At 44.3% G+C, this 19,915-nt stretch overlaps 1 protein-coding gene across 1 annotated transcript in view; it reads left to right on the plus strand.

Annotated features, from left to right (window-relative positions):
• Positions 1–19,915, plus strand: part of MAP4K5 (mitogen-activated protein kinase kinase kinase kinase 5) — a 72,137-nt gene that overhangs the window by 15,495 nt on the left and 36,727 nt on the right. Inside the window, exon 3 of the mRNA XM_074909013.1 lies at positions 7,808–7,865. Coding sequence (XP_074765114.1) covers positions 7,808–7,865 — 58 coding nt within the window. The remainder of the gene's footprint in view (positions 1–7,807; positions 7,866–19,915) is intronic.

Consider the following 19,915-nt stretch of genomic DNA (forward strand, 5'->3'; position numbering starts at 1 on the left):
AAGAATACATATAAAAAGCAAAATTAGCACGTGAATCTTTATTTTTGGTTTATCCTGAAAAGTAGTTGGTTGTAAGAGTCTGTTCTCTTTTAGTGTATTGAATCCATAAAGTCTCTGTTAGAGAAATGGCTTCTGAAAGCTTCTGTGCCCTTCGCTATAAAGGAGCCTGGTACTGCTCTCCATCTCGGAAATCCAGCTGGAAGATTACGGGGTGAACAATCGCCTCTGTGGGTCTTTCTGCTTCCTAAAAGAGAAACAGCCCTGAAAATTAGAAATTGTTGTTAGCTATCTTTTTTTCAGCAGGAAAGACTAGCGAGACATCTGCTTCACATGTGAGCTGCCCTGGCACACTTCAGGTGATGAACTCAGAATGGGAGGGACAGTGGTTTCTGTCTTGCACAAACCTCAGCCCATTCAGATTTACATTAATATTTAACAGAGTCATCCAGTCATTCCACTTTTTTTTTTTTTTTTGTTAAGCTACCCTCTTTTGTTGTTTCTTCTACATTTTTAATCTGTCCCTAGACATTCTCGCATGAAGAAGAGTGTGTTCAGCATCTGTTATGGAGATGCTTTCAGCACCAAGCAAGGGGGCCTTTGTTCAGTCCAGTACTCTTGTTTAAATTTTCTTAGAATGAGGCTGTGGGGAATTTTGGCTTGGTTTTGCTTATTTTGTCTTATATTTAAAAAAAAAAAAAAGAGGCGGAGGGAAAACCCCACAGAACTGCAGTAACTGCACCTGTATGGGTTTGGTACATGGATCCATCTAGGTGGTAAGATACAGGGAAATGCGGGAAAAAAATTTCTGAGTTGTATATTGCTTCTGTGAGTCTTCTGAGGGTGCTTGTAGTGTGTGCTGCCTGGGTCAGGGACAGGAACCACAATGCTCTCTACTCAGTCTAAAACTGGAAAGCAGTAGTGGGAGCTACTGGTTTTGGCTGGAGCCCAGGCAGAGGAGCTCTGCAGCCACTCTGTGGCCTGGACAGGCAGTTGTGGTGCTTGTGCACCATCCTGGCACCAAGGTCTGGATCTGCTCTGAGCAAATGGCAGCCTTTTCCTCTCTTCCTCTGAGCAGGGGACTGATGAGATGAACGTTTCAGGAGGTCATGTTCAGCGATGAGCCGTCAGAACCGGCCTCTCTGCTTGGGTTAACCTGCAAATTTTCAAGGAATTTTTTTTCTCAGCTTTCAGAGAGTTTGGTTTCTTTTACAAAAGTGCTTTCCTAATGTACATGACTGCAAAAGGTTTGCAGTATCCTTCTCTTGTGAAGGATAGCACACCACAATTCTAGACTCACACAGTAGGGATTAACTCTTGCTGCTTTTAAGCTGGGTTGCCTGAGAAGCTGTCTGGCGACATACTAACTTATTATGAATCCCCAGCTCTACAGTGTTAAACTCGGCTTGGTAAAGAGAGACTGTTTTTTAAGAGTAAGTCCAGCATTGCTGTTCTTTGCTTTAGCTGCCTGATAGTCTTCCAGCTCTGTTTACAAAACATTTTTTAAAACTGACAGACTGATTTATGTAAATCCTAAGAGTAAGCAAAATTACATAGTTAATTATGATAAACACTAGGAACACTTATTTGAACTTTTATATTAGGACATAATTGAAATTCTGGTACAGACCAGCATCCACCAAGGTCAAATTCTTCTCTAACACGTTGCTTGCTGCTGGGATAAATGGTAAACTGGTCAGATGAGAAACCTAATCCAGTCTGGCAGTTTCTGTCAGAATTCTCAATTGCCTCTTGGGTACTGATTTTTAGGGATGTTTGTTTGCATGTTCACAAAAAACCCCAAGCAAAGGATGAAACCCACCAAACGTACTGTTCTGTTAGAGTCACCAAGGCCCCCTGAGGACTTGCTGTCCTTCATGGCAGGTCTCTGTCAAGGCTGTAGTGTAGCAGGAGACCTCAGGACCCCAGAGTTTGTCTTGAGGGTTTCTCCTTGTGTGCTGGGAACAACAGCGAGGAATTGGGGGCCTCATCTTGAGAAGTAAGTCCTTCCTTTGCAGAAATGTTTCATCTCTTATCTGTGACTAGTTCAAGCATAGGATAAAAAAAAAGAAGCGGGGTTACATGCAAGAATATGTCACATTCATTGGAGCCTTTGTATCATATGGGAGAGGGATACTACACCAGGAAGTGAAAAACCTGAATCCTCATGTATAAAAGTTCACAGCTGAAGTGCTGCTGAAGGGTCTGGTGGTTGTGCCAAGCTGTGGCAGCTGCTTGATGAAGTTTTACTCCACAGGTGGGCTGGTTGTGGTGGCATCTTCAAGAGCCATCAGCTGTTTCAAGGTCTCTGTGCCCCTGCCTTCTGGTACATATATGCAGTAGTGTTTGTTTGGGTGTCCCGTATCAGATCTTTTTTTATTCCTTTGATGCCTGTAATATTTTGGATTCTCTTTTCTAATCACAACTGAAATACCTCCTGTGCTTCCTGTGTGTAAGGAAGGAATCTGTTTTCATGGATTTAGAGACATTTCTTTGGATCCCCTTGGCTGTCAGTGGTAGATGTGAATTCAGAGATGTAGGTGAGGTCAAGGGTCTGTTTGATGATGCTGTGAGATACGGAAAGAACAACACGGCATAATGGGAATTGCAAAACTACAGAGAGCAGGTTAAGAGTTACAAAGTGTAAGAGGTCAGAAGTTTCTCATCTGCTTTCTAGTTTCTATTTCAGTCGCTGGGCAAGAGGTCAGGGCACCTTTTGAAGGTATACACAGTAACTGAGGAGAAGCAGGCAGCACTTGAGACAGCAAAACATCACGGTCACTGGTGAGTGGAGCTTGGCAAGGAATGAATAAGATGGGGATGCATGGGAGGGTTGCCACAGAAGCTGCAATTATGATTAGATTAAATGAAGACATGGTCGAACAAACGGCTCTTCTGGTGAATTGGGCTGTTGATCCAAGGCTAGAGATCAGATGACGACATTTGGGCGAGGAGGGGATTTCAATGGAATTTGAAAATACTAATTTGGAGTCTGTGAGAGTGATATTGCGGTCTGAATCTTCCCTTCTCTTCCTCAGTGCTGAAGGAGAAAGTGGCTGGACAAGGAGACTGAGCACAAAAGCTTGCATTCAGATGTCCAAATGAAATGATTCTCCAAATTTTGACCATCTCACATGGCTTAGTACTGTGGACTCCCTAGGGTGGAATTGTTTGGCTCGCACTCTTAAAAATAAATGAAACAAAACTGAAAAGTGCATAACTGGTTCTGAAACCGGTTTTCTGTGTTATTTCTGGTCATTAACTGCAGAAAGTGTCCTACCCAAAATGCGTTTTCTCCTGTGCAGTGTTTAGGTGTGAAGTGGGAAGCGTCATACACTGGCATTGCCACGGGTGACACACTGGGTTCCACTGCCCCCCCAACAGCTTTTTGATGCAGTTCTGAGAAGAAAATTAAGTCTTGGTGGGAAAACCCAGTGATTTTTTTACGTGTGTAATGTCATAAAACTCTCCCAACTCCCCCAAATCCTAGTTCTACTATTAGCACACCTCTCATTTTTGAGCCTGGCGTTGGGACACGCCACCGACGTTGTGCCTAGGTTGGAAGAACACGTGTTGCTCCTGGACCAAGAACCTAACACAGGTTCTCTCTGCAGCAAGTCCTGGTTGCAGCAGGCACCGTGCAGATCCCAATTCAGTTGCTGGGAGAGTGCCTCAGGAAAGTGCCACCATTTGCTTGTTCAGCTCTTAAGCACTTTCTGAAGCTGTTTGAGACAGGACTATGGGTTTAAAGGAAGCTTTACTCTGTGTGTAGGCTTGAGGGAATCTGGGCTGCGTTGGCTGGTGCTGACATATGCTGGGGAAAAAAGTGTAATGATTATTGTACTGTCACATTGAACTAGTGACATGTAGTCTCCTAGGTTGCTACAACTATGCAATGGGATGTTCAGAAAAAGAGGAATACTTGTGTTTTGTTTCATTTTGAATACAGACTGTGTGATGTTCTGTAGTATTAGTACTTAGCTGTTAAAATATTTTGGAAGAGCTGTGCTCAGTGGGATGCTGTCACTCACCCTAAATCAGGCTGTAGGACAGCTTAAGAAGAGGTGACCAAAAGACTACTACCTAGCTCTTCTTTCTCAGTAAATACACTCTGTATATGACATTGAGCAAAATAAATCTGACTGTGTGGCTCACCTCATTCAAATACACCCTTGTTCTGGTCCCATTCTTGTGTAGGTCAGGTTTTCTGTTGGAGCTTTGCAATCCTTCTACCAAAGTCCTATAGTTTTAATTTTCATTCTGAGTAATGTGGAACATAATTTTCAGTTTTGAGTCTCATTAAATAAAATTAAGATCAATACTAACAGATAGGAAAAGCTCTGTCTTCCTCTCGGGGAAAGTTGCAGCAGGTCCCCAGATCTGTCCGGGAAGTTGAGCTCCACTTCTGTCACGTGGGGACCAGACCACCTTGCTGGTGGGGTTGTGGGCTCCAGCACAGGGGGGAGCTGTGCAAATGCTGAGCTTTAGTCTTTTAGCCTTTAGTGTCAAGATGAGTTTTTAGGAGACTTCCTTATATACTGAAGGAGCAAAGGCCAGCAGAATTAAAGACAACAAGAAATCTATCAGGTTTCATCTTCCATTAGACTGAAATATTAGAAATGTCAGAATTCAGAAGAGATCATCAAAGTTCATGACATGTCATCTTTATGTGATAAATACGTATAAATGATAACTTGCTATGTCAATAATAGCTCATGAGATGCTGAACAGCAGCTACACTTGTTAATTGGCAGGTCTGGGTTACTTGGCGTGCAGGAGAGAACAGCTCCCCTGGCCTCTGGGTGGTTTCAGCTAATTCTGAATTAAGACTTGAAATACTGAGAAAATTTCAGGGGACAGGAAGGAGGCAGATATTTTGCTGGTGGGCTTTAAAAATGTAAATAAGATGACTAGCAGAACTATAATTCTTTATCTTTACTTCAATTTCCCCCTCTCCACTGAAGAAGTATATCAATAAGACAAACTGATAGATCATTAACTAATCCTTCACATCAGGGAAATTATGGAGAACTTACTTTTTTGTCAAATATAATTTGTAGTAAAGTTTCAGGTTTGAGTTACAAAGCCAACGGTGTTGTAGTGCATTCCTGCCTGTGACTTCCTTGATGCTGTGTAATCCTTTTTTAAAAAGTAGAATAGTGCAAACTGTAGTCACCCATGGGAAATTAGTTGAGAATTTCTTTAACTAACAGGTCTCAAAATGATTTGAAGAATCCTTATTTGACAGTTTTTATATCTAGGTGTGTACCATGGAGAACCAGACTTTAGCCCTCGCCTTCTTACATTTTTAATGATTTGCAAGATAACAGTAATTCATTATTGATCAAGTTTTCAGCTGACAGGTGTGGAAGAGAAAAGATTAAAAACCAAGAGTGACAGCAGAGAGATGTGTGTACCAGCGTAAAGCTGGTGCAATCCAAGATGAAGGAACAAAAGCCATCAGTCGCCTTTGTGGACAGGTGACGTCTCTTGGGAAGCAGTTTGGGTAATTTGCTACGTGCTTGCAGTACAACTGTCTAGACTGAAGATCTAATACAGTTCCTGTATCCGTGAGCATCCAAACAAGGCTACTGAGGATCAGGGAATACTCAGTGTTTTTGCCTTTGATGCTGGCACAATAGGAGATAAGTAGCATGTGTGGTCCTGGTGTCATCAGCTCAAGAATGTGTCTGGTTAGAAGATTAAACTGTAGGACCAGAAACTGGTCTTAGGGTGAGTGGCTCAGATAACTCGATGTGTTTAGTTCATAAATACCAACCCAGTGAAGAGCTTTCCATTCCAGCAGACAAAGTTTGATGGTTGAAACCCAAAATAGTCTATGTCCAGGCTATAGATTATATGGAAAAATTTAATGGTCATATTGGACAGCAGCAGGGCACAATTTGGTGAAGCTCTGTGGCCTGTCGTGTGTGAGAGCTGAGAGCCAGTAATTGCAGTGATCTCCTCTGGCCTGAACCTTTGCGTCCCTGCCAAGCAGTCTGCGTACCAAAGACCTTTGGCAGACTACATCCATTCCTTCAGGCTTCAGCACAACAGTAGCAGTGGCAGTTATGGCTTATATGGAAAAGCAATATCTGTAAGGAATACAATCTTTTTTGTACTTCAGAAACAAAGCTGATCTTCTGAAAACCGTGCAATCTCCTTTATCGGAGCAGCTTTTGCCGCTTGTGGGTACAAGCGCGGATATGGAGGTTCCCTGGCTTCACCAGGATGGAGTATGTGCGTGGTCTCTTATGGGAACATCTGTGTTTCATATTGTTAGGTGTCACAGTACCAGGGAGGTCCTAATCCTTTGCCCATGCTTGGATGTGTGCTCCTTCTGGATGTTGAAGGATAGCAATGATTTTGCTGTCGTCTTAAAAACACCTCTAGTAGGAAGGTACTTTAAGAAGTGGTAAAGGTTTCCTTTGTGGTTAACAGATCGCTATCTGTTTCTGTGTTCACTGATTTGGTCTGTTGGCTTCAGATGTTTGGTTCTGTTGTCCAGATTTACTTTGACTTCACTTGAGCCATATTTGTGTCCTTGGCATGCATTTTGACACCGAGCAGCACTACAGGACTTTGAAAGGCCAGTTACTACTATGCGTCCTTTTAGGTTTTTTCCTGGCTGGAAAGCCTTTCCTGCTTTGGAAGCTTGACTAAGTGTTGACAAAACTGAGGGGTTCATCTTTCAAGTTCTTGCTTTACACGTTGTTAAATTAAGATGACTTCTTGTCCACAGGCAAGAGAAGAGTGTTTTGTTCTGTAGTGGCTTCCTTCAGTTCAGTCCACAGAGGCAAATTTGCTTTGCATCCTCATCTTAAGTAACTGCCCAAATTGATTTCACCTAACCAAATTTTCTTTCAATTTTCTATAATTTACCTCTTAACCAGATTTCCTGTGTTCAGAAGACTCTGCATGTTTGTTAGCATAATGCAACACTTGGATTTAGACTCCTGTAACTTTTGGATGATCAGGAAAAGGGGAATGCCACAGTGCCTAACTGGATCAGGTTGTTTGTCAAAAAGAATATAGTTTAGCTCTGGTGGTGGTACCTGAGTGATTTAGAGCTCATTTTACTAGACTTAAAAGTGTTAATGAAATCTCCTCTTAAAACTTTCTACATCTGAGGTTCCTGTACCATTTTCCTCCAGCACTGAATTCTCATGTGTGAGGTTTACGATGTACCAGAGAGGACAGTTCTGTAAAGGCTTAACTGGAGCTCCCTACCCTTTCTTCTTCTCCAGGGTCATGGGGACCACTCGCCTCTGTCAGGGTCTGCAGGAGGGAGTTTGTTTTCAGTTAAGTTGTTCGAAGGGAGCTGTGACTCATCCGTGCTGCATCTGCAGTGCTTCTCCCTGCCCCTCCACCTCTCAGTTCCACTTTCCGAGCACACCGAGGTTTAGCACCAGGAGGGGGGTGGTTGAGCACTGCGAGCTCCATGCTCTGACAGTCCGCGCTGCAGCACAGTGCTTTTGTACCACCCCGGCAAGCACGGATGGCAGAAACTTCTCAGCTTCAACAACCCTTAAAAATGGTGTTTGAGAGGCACGAACTCTCATTTGCTGGCAGATAGCTGGGGGTTTTTTAAAGTCTTCGAAAGGAACTGCCAGTAATGCTTCACAGCTCCAACTAGGTTGATGCTGTGCTGATACCAAAACCAGATAATCCTCACCCAGGTTACTCTCAGCTAACTGCATTGTGCCATATCTGTAAGACAAGACAACATCACATATCTTTTCACAGTTTGCAAGACTGCGTGAGGTGCCTTTGCTGTATAATTAAATATGTCTTAACTCTCTTATTTCAGGCTAGAAATCTTCATACAGGAGAACTGGCTGCTGTAAAAATAATCAAGTTAGAGCCTGGTAAGTTTTACATTCTTTTCTGTATTTTTGAATTGCATTTTCATTTCTTCCATATGTTTATTTTCACACGGCTCTGAAGCTCAAGACAAAAGAAGTGTTGGGGGTTGTTGTAGTTAGAGTGGTTAGATGACAGGAAGCACTGCAGGATGTACCATTACTTTTGGCTATGTCCTGCTCGCTGTTTCCTTGTTTGTGCTTATCTGCCTTATTGATTGTTGCATAAAAAGGTGTTGCAGTTACAGTTCATTGTTAGTACAAAGATAAGATTAAGGACAGATAGTAAACTGTGAGCTCTGAGACAGTAGGGAGCTGGTAGGCAGTGTGAGTTGAAAGGGGGAAGGAACCAGGCAATGATGCTAATGCCCAACAAAGGTGAACTGGGAAAAACCAGATCCAGCTTTTTTAATGTGTTGTCTTCTTTCTAACCTGTGCTGAGGGAGGAGGATGGCTCCTACTATAATTTCTCCATGCATTTTCCACCACTCCTCCTTTTAAAAACAAGAAATGCAGGAGAAACTCACTTGTTCCCTGAGAGATTTGCTGAGCTGAAGCCTAATCTGAGTCCTGCATAGAGAGCTGAAATCAGAAGTTGTGTCCTGAGTGGAAATGAGGAGCTTTTTATCTCCTCAGGAATAACTCAGTCCCACCTGAGATTCTTGTATTTGTTTGAAGAAGGAATCTCTCATTACTTGGCGTACCTTTCAGGTCTCTCCTTAGCACAGTCCTCTTCTCATCTCTGCTGTGTTAGTCTCCCTGGGGTTGTGCCTGAACTGCTGTGCTGTGTCTGTTCAGAGCCCTGGCTCTCTGGGACAGGGGCTGAGGGAGGCTCCTCCTCTGAATGTGTGTTTGCCCAGTGCTCGTGGACTGACACCTGTAGCCTGTGGAACAATTAAGGGACGATTAAGGAAGCAGTAGGGTTTATGGAGGAGACATGGTGAGACAGGGTCCATGACTGGAGTGCTGCAGGGAATAAATACAGACTCCTCAGGCAGGAAAAATGGAGGAAAGACTGGAAATATATATGATATATATGTGGATTTTAGTCTGGGAACAAGAAGGCCGAAGAGAGATCTAACCACTGTCCTCCACGGCGGACTGGCAGCGGCGCTGGAGCCAGGCTCTCGTCAGGAGTGCCCCGCGAAGGGGTGAGAACCAGCTGGCACAGTCTGCACCAAGGGAGGGTCCAGCTGGATGTGGGGAAGAGTCTTCACAGGATGGTGTTTGTGCTCTGGGGCAGGGCCCAGGGAGGTGGTGGGATCTCCGTCCTTGAAGATTTTCTGAAGTTGGCTGGGCAAGTCCTTGAGCAGCGTGACCTGAGTGCAGTTAGCCCTGCTTGGAGCAGAAGGCTGGACCAGAGGCCTCTGGAGGTCCCTGCCAACCTGTCTTCTGGGATTCAAGGTTTTGATGACCAGCACTGAAATGTCTTCAGTCCCTCAACACCAGCACCAGTTCATGACTGTATGTGTTAAAAGACTGTAATTTTGATGGGAGCTCACAGTGTCAGTACATTGCTAGCAAGTGAGGTGGATGTGCTATCTTCTTCTTTCTGGTTTAGGAAAATACAACGTCTCATTTGCTTATTGTTGCTTCGTTCTGTTCAGGCACTTGGCTTGAGAGACATCATGGATTCTAAAACATAAAGGGCTTGCTAATGTCTGTAGGTCTTTGATGAGCAGAAAGGCTGCTCGCTCTCCTCCTGGTCTCTCCAGATGTACATCTTCGAGGAGCTGAGCCCTGAGAGATGGCTCTGCCCATCCTGCTGTTGTATTTTGTAGATCCTCCAGCTTTCTATTAAATCCGGCCTAGCAGAACTTTTCAAATTCTACGGTGCTTACACAAGACATCTGACCAGCTCCTCTGCCGCTGAGGACTCTGTGATCAGTGGTATATATAGTGATTGGAGAGCTGGTCTTAGAAACTGAATGTTTTAAAATTTTTATTTGAGTTCTATGAATAAAGATTCAGAGAAGAAAAATAACAGTAAGTATGTTCCTTTTTCATAATACTAGTGTCCACCTGACTTCTAGGACAGCTAAATTTTTCCACCATGTCTATTACCCTTGAATAATAATTTTCAACCTTTCGACAGGAGGATCAATGCTTAATGTCATGTGCTTCATCCCATATTTCTTGGTTGCGAAATCCCAGAGGAAAACTGAGGAAGGAGTGATAGTGTCTGTACAGTTGGGTATTTTGTCTTCCAAAAAATTCTTAATATTTGTTAAGATAATGATCTTGCATGGAATCTCTCGATTTTATTTTTTCTTATTTCAACCATTTTGAAATGGTCAAGCAACTATGCATGGTTTTGGGTTAACTCACCAAAGTAGTTTTTACCAAAATAAAAATGGGGTGCAGGGGAAAATGGTTGGGAACATTTCTAAAATTGAGTGCTTTGGTAGCTTCACCCCACCACTTGTTTTCTTCCTCTCCAGACAGATTATCAGGGAGACTGAAGTGCTGGTTATAAAGTGGGAGAGGAAGTCAGTGGGAGTCCCCACCTATCACATGGTTAGAGAATGGAGAGAAAGAGGAGTTCGGACCCATCTTTGTCTTATTTCCAGTGAAGACCAGGAGTTGCGTCTCCCTCCTCATGGGATGTTGGTTTTCATACTGACTTGTAAAGCATTGCAAAGTGGTTTCAAGGATTTCTGCTGAAACTGTTCATATACTTTTTGCATTTAGTATAAATGAAACATGAATTGATTTGGACAGCACACGAGAGTGACTCTGTTGCCTGGTGTTCAGGGTGATGGCTAGTCACTTTTGTAAAGTAATCACAGAAAAATTGGGGTTTCCCACGTGCAAGAAAAGTATGCTACCCTCCAGATTGCTTGATGGACGATTTCCCATGAGACTAACTGTTCATTTCCAAGTGTTTTTTTAATTTATTTTTTTTTTAACAGTTAAAGTTCCTGAAATCTAAACATCTTTTTCAGCTGAAAAAAATTCCAGTGAATAAATTAAAAGAAAGGCTCAGCTTGATTCTTTAGCTTTTCTTTTCCTTCTTTCCTGAAGTGTTCAGTGAAGTGTACCAGTGCAGATAAACAATCGAAGAGCTGCCAGGCCATGCTGGTGGTGCCACTGCTTCTCTTGCAGCTCTCATCTTCCAGAGTCAGCAAGGTCTTCTGCAAATCCAGCTTCATGCACACCACACAGTTCAGATGTCATTGGCTGTGGTTCAGTCCCTATTAGATAAATGTCTTGAATTTCTGAACCTGCCTACTCGCATCAGAATTAATGATTGTATGACCTACAGAGTGGTGGTTAGTGGGCAAAACCTCGGGCATGGCCTTAACTCCCACCAATGTGACCTCTGCAAGCCATTTTGACTCCTTCAGTGGTCCTTTCAGTCCTCAGCCCTTTGATCTCGTTAGGTGGTAATCTCTTTGGAGCAGAACTGCCTGTTGGCCTGTGATTATTTGATGCGGTGCACAGCATGGGTTTTCCTCTTGTTTGGGGACTGCTTTTCTGAACACAGAATGAACAGTACACAGCAATGGGCAGGATAGTTCTCTTGGCCCTGGGTGCTTCATCCCATCCCTGTGCTACTGCATCCCTCGCACCAGGGTGTGTATTTAGGTGAAAGCAGAGGAGGGGACTGAGCTGGCAGTGGGTGCAGCGAGTGGATGGCAGGCTCTGAGCAACAAGGAAATGTGGTTTTTTCTGCATGATCTGTGAAACTCCTCATTGTATTAAGTTGTGTTTACATAGGTGCGAAAAGTAACTGTACAGATTTATGTGAGAAAAAAAAGACATGAAGGACTGTTAGATACAAAGATCCTATCTATGACTGAGAGGTTTTTCTGAGCCATAAATTTCTCTGGAGGTGGGGAGGGTGTTTGGGGGAAGCTTCCCTGTGTGGTCTGTGTTAAATACTTCCTTGACATCCTCTGTTGGAGATGGGATGCAGGACTGAAGGGCCTCAAACCTGACTTGGTGCAGGGTTGATTTTTAATTCAGGTTGGTTCTGCGATCCACTCACTTCACTGTGCAGCCAAAGAGATGGTTTTAAAGGCTGAAGGTAGAAGAAGCACGGGGAGGCTCAGAGGAGAAGCTAAAACCACTGCCCTTGGGTGACTGTGACTATTAACCTTTCCCTAACAAACCAGGGCTGCTCTTACGTACATGAATTGCAGTGATCAGGCTAATTAGGCAATGTTAAACGCAGTGGAAACCACAGTGGGGATCCCTCAGCCCCCGCTCGGCAGCATGTGAAACTCTGTGAGCAGTGTTCTGGGCAGTGGTGCTGGGGAGAGCAAACCACCACTGGGTTTATCTTCCAGCAGGTCTACAACAGGGCAGAGCAATGCTTTAATGACAGAAAAAGAAGAATATTAAGTTATTGCTAATGTAGCGAGAGCCTTCCTCGAGCGCTCATGTCGCTGCACCTGATCCAGATGGAGTAGGTCTGTTTTAATTATGAATTTGAAGAATTCCTTTGAAAACTGAACTGAAGCAGAGGCCGAATCCTTTGCCTTTATAGCTGAGGGAAGAGTGGGAACCACCGGAGGCCGAGCAGCCCCTGCCCTTGCTTCGTGCTGCTTAAGCACTACAGTGAAAAGTGCAAGGCTCTGGCCCAAAGTCACCACTGCTGAGAACCCCATTTTAATGATGTCTTTTATATTTCATTATGTCGTTGGTCTGACTTGCCACAGGGAAGTGATTTCTTCTAGTCTGTTGTTTGTTGGTTGTCTTTTTTTTATGTATCTTCTTTTAAATGTTGCCAACGCGATCTCCATCCGTAACATGTACACCCACAGCCTCTTGACAGAGATCTTGTTGGGGGGTTGTTTTGTTTTAAAAGAGGGTTCAGCATTTGTTTACTTATTTATTTATTTTTAGTTCTCTGGGATGTCTGCTGCCTCTGCAGGGTGGCTGGACTGTGCAGCAGCTTACTGACTTTGCAGGAAGACACGACTGTTCAAAATCTTCCAGATCTAAAAAAAAAAAACCAAACCAAAAAAACACCAAAAAAATCAGCTGCTTCCTGCTTCAGTGTTCTGACTAATTTTAAAGGATTTTGAATAGCTTTGTAGGACTGTACTTGCAGAACACCATCAATTCCAGGACTGAGCCAGTGTCAGAAGCTGTTGCAGCTGGCTGTGGTGATCCCCTGAGGAGGACAGCCCCTCCGAGCACCAGTACGAGCTCCTGTCAGACCATAGGGCACACCTAGGAGACTGAGGATAAATTTTGTAAGTTAGTCACCAGAGAAATAGGCTTGCGAGTTATATACAACATCTTCTGGAGAGGGGGAGGAGGTGGCTTATAGGTGGGAGTTAATTAGCAGATGGAAAAATAAGAGCTCCAAACTCAGAACTTGATTATACATAGACAGGGGAATTGGAAGTGAGAGACAAAAGATGCTGAAGCAAAGAGTGCCCCAGAGAAGGTGAAGAATGTGTTGAGTTAAAGCTGCAAGAAGCTGCACAGAATAAGATGGCAGTGTTTTAGGAGATCTAGCAAAACTGCTGACATGGCGGGCAGGGGGGAATTGTGGTTTGCTCGTGTTACTCCCTCATCTACTGCAGGTAGCGAGTGAGTTGGTGGGCAAAGAGACTCCAACTTACAGCCGAGACCCCAGCATGAATATGTATTTTATTTTATTTCATCCACTATTACCTTCCTCTGTCTCTTCTCCAGACAAAGGAAATAAACTCTCTGCTTAGAAGGTTACTGTCATTAATTTCTTTGAATTTTTGGGCAGTATGCTAGATCTGCTACCACAGCTACTTAAGCTGTGCTGCTAGAATCAAAATAGACAGTGTTTTTCACTTTTTTTGGCATAGACTTTGGAGAGCATTAGGCAAAAGTATTATGGCACGCTAATGATATTTCCCAGCATTCACCGAGTACAAATGCTTCAAATAATTTGGGAGCCAATTCTATTTCAGAAACTAATCCAACTGTACTCAGCAGCATAGAAGCCAAAACCATCTGAAACACTAAAGCCACTTCCTTCTATGGGTTTAGCAGATGAATCGAGAGGGGACTCAATACAAAGAGGTAACTATTTGCCAGTGTAGTTTTCTGCCACAGAACTTTCTCCCTGGGAAGATGTAATAAACAAAATATTTTCAAATATAGTAATGTCCATTTTAAATACTGCTGTAATGATAAATAGTGCCCTTGGAGACCTTTGATGCTTGGAGGGCTGGCAGTAATCTGTCATGCTCTGTACCTTTTGCAAGGTTACAGAAGAATTTCATTGCTTGTTTTAGTTTGATCCAATGTTTGTGGTCTCCATCTGAGGTACTTCTGAAGGCCAGAAGTAGCCAGTTCCCTATTTCAGGTTGGATCTTGAACTTGAGGTGGAACTGTTCAAAGGGGTTTGGACGAAGACAAATAGTCATCCAAAGGTATATTGTGCTCAGTACGTTCAAAGCTGGGTCTGGTTCGTTACGTTTGGTTTGTGTCTCATGGTTTGGATGCAGAGGTTCATATTCCACACGGGAACACAGCTGCAGGGCTGAGCTGGGCTGCCGTGGAGGTCTGTCCCCTCTGGACTGGGGCTGCGCAGCCTGGCCAGGACGTTCTGGGGACTGAAGAAGGGTACTGCAGCAATGCAGCCTTATTCTCTTATAATGGATTCCCTGAGATGATATGAGCTGCGGAAAAGAACAAGCCTCAGGCTTATTTAAACTAAGCCTGCAGGGGTTCAACAGTTGTTGGCAGCATCTGGGGTTGAAGAAATATGAAAATAGCTTTTCAGTATTGCTTGTAACTTCACTGCCTTGTGGTGGGTATACTGGTCAGGTTTGGGATCCTGTCTGTTGTGCATGACAGTTTAAAGAGACACAGGCTTTATCCACTGAGCAGTGGCGGGTCAGGCACTACCAGAAGCCCTCACTTCTGATTCCTGGGCTCCTTTGCTGGCTGTCACCTCCTGCAGCACTGGACTGGCATCACTGTAAGCCCAGGGGACACCGACACCTTTTTTGTGGGAGAGGCAGGTGTGTAGCTCATTACACCACTGCTGCATCTGTCTCAGTGTTACCTAGGGCTGAAGGTCTGAGTTTCCAAGTGTGCCAAAGCTGTTGAAGCCTGGACATGGCCATCTCATGCTGTGCCATGTCCTGAGTGGTACTGCTACAGACTCACACAGCTGCTCAGCCCACCTCTGGAGCGTACACAAAGCAAAACACAGGCAGCGTGGTCTTCTAATGTAGAGTGCCCAGCATTTTAATTATATTTAACTTCTTGAAAGCTGATCTAATTTTACTTTGTGTACTTATAATGCATTTATAATCTGCTGTTCTTTCAGAAGTGTATGTATCCAGAACGGGTGAGCTCATGTTTCCGTGTAGCGTAAGTTTTCACTTACAACACAGAGTTTCTTGGATGAAGAAGGTCAGCAGAAGAGGTTGTGGTGGGGGAAGAAGGAGGAAAGAAGGTGAAACATCATACATTTTAGTTGGAAGGCAATGCAGAGTGTGACACTTGGGGTGAAAGCAGGTTGTGAATTAGGAGGATACATCACCAGACAAAATACACGACAAAAAATAGCAATAGTGAGATGGCAGTGGTGAGAAGGGAGAGTAAAGATGGGATCACGAAAGGCTGAGATGTACAACAGTAAGTAGATAAGGCAAGAAGGGAGGAAAAGAGATAAAAGTGTTAAGGAATAGGAATATAGATTATATGTTGACATGGCTGCTCATAAATAGGATCCAAGCGGGACAGAAGAGAACATACAGAGGGAAATTGTTTCTGGTGTTGGAGCAGTCACTTGTGTGCTACTTACTGCAGAGCTCGTGCTGCTGTGGCAGCGCGTCGCCATCAGTAATATTTTATATCGGTGGGGAGATAATCAGTACCATCGGTGGTTAGCAGTTTGCAGCTAGATGCCTGGCAGTAAAATTTGCTGGTGGAAACGTCATTGTTTCCAAATAGCTGTTTCCTGCTTGGAATCAAGTTTCTGAGCTTCAAGTTTGGGAAATTTAAATTCTTTCTGTCAGACTGCAGGTTTCCTTGAATCCTAAGAAAAGAGGTATGGATAAAACAGTTCAGATGCTTGAACGCGGTTTAAATTATTCCCCTTCTTAAAGATGCGAAGATTTAAAAGGATTGTTTTCAGTTTTCAAAGTGGTTGGTAAAGAGCAATGCAGGTCTGCAGGGTGGGGAAGAGAGCAGGAGTTTTGTATGGGACAGAGCTACAGGACAGGATGCTACAGTAACGCTTTGCCTCCTGTCAGTCATACCGTGTGTCCAGCTGTCTAAGGGGGGATTGGAAAATATCTTGGGAATTAAACTTAATGAGGGTAATGGGGAAAGACTGGCAGCAAAACTCCCAGTCTTAGCAAAGCCTGCATATTGGGAAAGCCATCCCTTTCATCAGCAGAGGTTGAACCCTCAGGAGGTTCAGGAAAGTGGTTTGGAGTGAGTGACTTTAACTTGGCCCTGGTGAGGCCGCCCCTTGGTGAGTGGGTTCAGTTTTGGGCCCCTCACCCCAAAAAGGCCATTGAATGACTCGAGCGTGGCCAGAGAAGGGCAACAGAGCTGGGGCAGGGTCTGGAGCACAGGTCTGCTGGGGAGCGGCTGGGGGCACTGGGGGGGTTCAGTCTGGAGAAGAGGAGGCTGAGGGGAGACCTCCTGGCCCTCTGCAACTCCCTGCCAGGAGGGGGCAGAGAGGGGGGATGAGTCTCTGGAGCCAAGGCCCCAGCGCCAGGCCCCGAGGGAATGGCCTCAAGCTGCCCAGGGCAGGGTCAGGCTGGCTCTGAGGAAGGATTTCTGTGCAGAAGGGGCTGTTGGGCGTTGGAATGGGCTGCCCAGGGCAGGGGGGAGTCCCTGGGATCCCTGGAGGGGTTGAAGAGTCGGGCTGAGCCAGCGCTGAGGGATCTGGGGGAGTTGGGAACGGTCAGGGTGAGGGTCATGGTTGGACTGGAGGAGCTTCAGGGGCTTTTCCAACTGAGATGATTCTGGGATTCTGTTCTGTGATTCTGTGACTGAGCACTGGTGAGCATGGGGATGGCTGGAAGTCAATGCAGAGGAGCTGATCACCTGTGGATATTGCTTGGCTGGGGAGTTTGCATGCTGAGGTGAATAGTTTCTGTAAGTTTGTCACTCCCATGGGCCTTTCTCTCCTTGTTCAGGTTGTTGAAATAAAAAGCATTTGAGGAATGGTTCCAGGAGAGGTAATAGTTGCTTCTGCTAACTCAGGAGGCGAGCGTCTTTCGGGCGAGTTGTAGGAATACAGTGAGAGCGTTTGGGCTCATCAGTGATGGTGTGACCCTGCTCTTCGTCCTTCGCTGTCCCGTACAGCAGCATCCACCTGGTCCTGTTGCTAATCAGCATCTTGCTTCTAAATAACAGATATTAATTGTAGTGTTAAAAATTCCAGGCCTGCAAATTATCTGCAGTCAGCAAGGCTTGGAGGATCAGCTTGGGAGTGCAGGTCACACCTCCTGCCAGGCAGCCTGACGTGCCCATCTAGCATGTTGGGGCCCGTGAGGACTGCGTGTTGAGGGCGCTAGCTCGGGGCAGGAGGGCTGGCAAGCTGGCTGGCACCTTGAAAATCTGGCCTCTTAGTAAGTGCTTCTGTCCCACCCTTTGGTGACACCGTTCATGTCTCCGAATGCCGTCAGTTCCCTCCTCCCAGTTGCGTGCAAGGCCTGGACGCTGCCTGCCCATCCCTCCCTCTGTTCCCACACCGCATCAACCCTGTGATGCAGCACTGAAGTAATGCAGAGTAAACCAGTTTAAAACAGGAACTATGAATTTCTTTCCTGAGAAGGGTTATAAAGGGATTCGCAGCTGACCCAGGAGGAGTTGTGAGAAGTGACCCTGCATCTTTTTACAGGATGGGACCACTCGAAGCAGTCAGCAGAGCACATGAAAATATGACCCGGGGTAAACTTGCTTAAAAACCATCAAGGTCAGGCATGCTCAGAAGACCTAACAGCACCATGGGATAGGCACTAGAGCCATCAGCTCCTTCCCACACTGCGAAGTGGGATATGTGAATCCAGCATCCACATCTAGGACAACTTGGCAGGACATCTATACGTGCCAGTTCCACGTAGGTGCGAAGCAGCGTCTGCAAATAGAATAATTCACTAGTGTTAATGGGCTGTCAGTTTTCTCGACGATATCCTGTTTAAATATAGATTTATTTTGAATTTACCAGGCCTTACTTTGCTTAGCTTCTGAAATCTGATCCGATCGCATCACACGATGATATGGCCGCAAGTTTCAGCAGTCTTGTCCCTGCCAGCTGTGCTGGAGAACAAGCAGCTGGTTGTGCCAACGAGAGCAGCCTCGACTGCGGGCTGTGATCGGAGGAGAATATTCCATTGTAACGCTCTGTTGTGTCCTGTGTGTCTCACTGCAGAGGTAAAATTACATAATAGTAGCAAGCTGCAGTGACTCACCACACTGCTCGTGTGATTTACAGCAGCTCCCTAAATGATGTTTTTGCTCAGCATGCCACATAACCCATAATTGCAAACATGTGAGTAGACAAAAAGTACATTTTTCCAATTCCGTGTTATTTAGTATCAAGCAATCTCTGATGACTAAAACAGATGGAAATCTCTTGGTATGGATATATTGTCACCTTTGATCTAATTCTTTTTATCTTGCTGTCTCCCTCTTGATGAAGTATTTTTCTACAAATTCTTTGTCTTAACAGTCTTCATTTTTCTTCATGCTATCCAAGGATATTTAATTTTTGCCCTATTCCAGCGTCTCTTGCCAAGATTAATACTCCAGCTGCCTGGAAACTCTGAATTCCTTTGTTTTGAATTCATTCCTGTCGTCTTTGAATGACTATACATCTCTCCTATCTCTGTATCTGATCTTTCAGAATCATTTTCTACATGTTTTAGCCAAACTTTTCTCATGGATACTTCTCCTTTCCATTTGTTTGCTGCTTTTCTATCAGCTCCCTGTCTGTATTCAGCCTACACCCCTCTTTACAAATCCTTTTATTTTTTTCACCTCTTTTTCTATAGGTGACCCTATTTCATGCATGGATTCTTCATTTATTAATTGCAGATCAAGAGGTCACCTCTTCTGTCTTCTTCTGCTACACGCAGGATCAGCCTAAGTCACTCCTGAGGGTATTTCAGTGTTTTTTTCATTTTCTTTCCCTGGAGGGAAATGTCACAGCTTCCCATCCCTCCGAGTTCAGGGCCGCAATGTTCCCCCTGTAGGAGAAGAACCAAAAAAGCTTTTCATTTGCACAGGGGATGTAGGTTAAGGCAATTTAAGACCATTGCTAATTGTCCTATCATAAAACTGGAGAACAGATTATCCCTTCCCCCGCCTTCCCTGATAGCTTTTATGTGAATGAAGGTAGTTACCTTTTCTACTGTCAGTCTTTTTCTAGCCCAAATCACCGTATTTCCTTCAATTTTCCCCCTGTTAGTCACGGTTCCTAGAACTGACATTGCTGTTGCTCCACTCCACGTGCTAGCGACGGGCAATTCTGGCTGCTGCCTGCAAGTTTTTGCTGTTACTGGGCTGCTTCTTGATCGTTATTTTCACACGTGAGAGTATTCAGCTGTTCTGAAATGCTGCTTCTTTGATTTGAAGATGTCAGTTTAAGAAGAGGACATGACTACTTGGCATTTGATGCTCTGAACTCATCGACAGCTCGTAAGATTAGAGACAGACAGTACCTTGTCTGGTGTGGGCTGGGAGGCTTTTGCCTTTAAACTTGCTTAGATCTGACTTTTAAAAAAAATTTTCTGTAGTTTTAAAATGCTCTAGTTCGTTATCACTGAGCATTCACCAATTTCCCTTTGGAAGTTTGTCAGAGAAGCGAATCCATCTGATTCAAACTCAAAAATACTTTGTTCATAGTAATCATTTATAGGCAGGGTGCATGAATTCAAGCAAAGTTGTAGTTGAAAGGTAACCCAAAGCAAGCACAGTGTGAAACTTGTGGTAAATTTATGGAAATCGTGTTGCCTTTTCTTTTTTTACATTATTAAAAAAAAAAAAATACTACTTGTGTTTAAAAAAAGACTCTTGACATTTGAAACTCTTCTACTAATGTTTTCCTGCCCCGGTGAAGTGTTTCTCTGTACAATTCAACTTCAGGA

Source organism: Athene noctua, chromosome 6 (genome assembly GCF_965140245.1).
Source record: "Athene noctua chromosome 6, bAthNoc1.hap1.1, whole genome shotgun sequence".
NCBI lineage: Eukaryota > Metazoa > Chordata > Aves > Strigiformes > Strigidae > Athene > Athene noctua.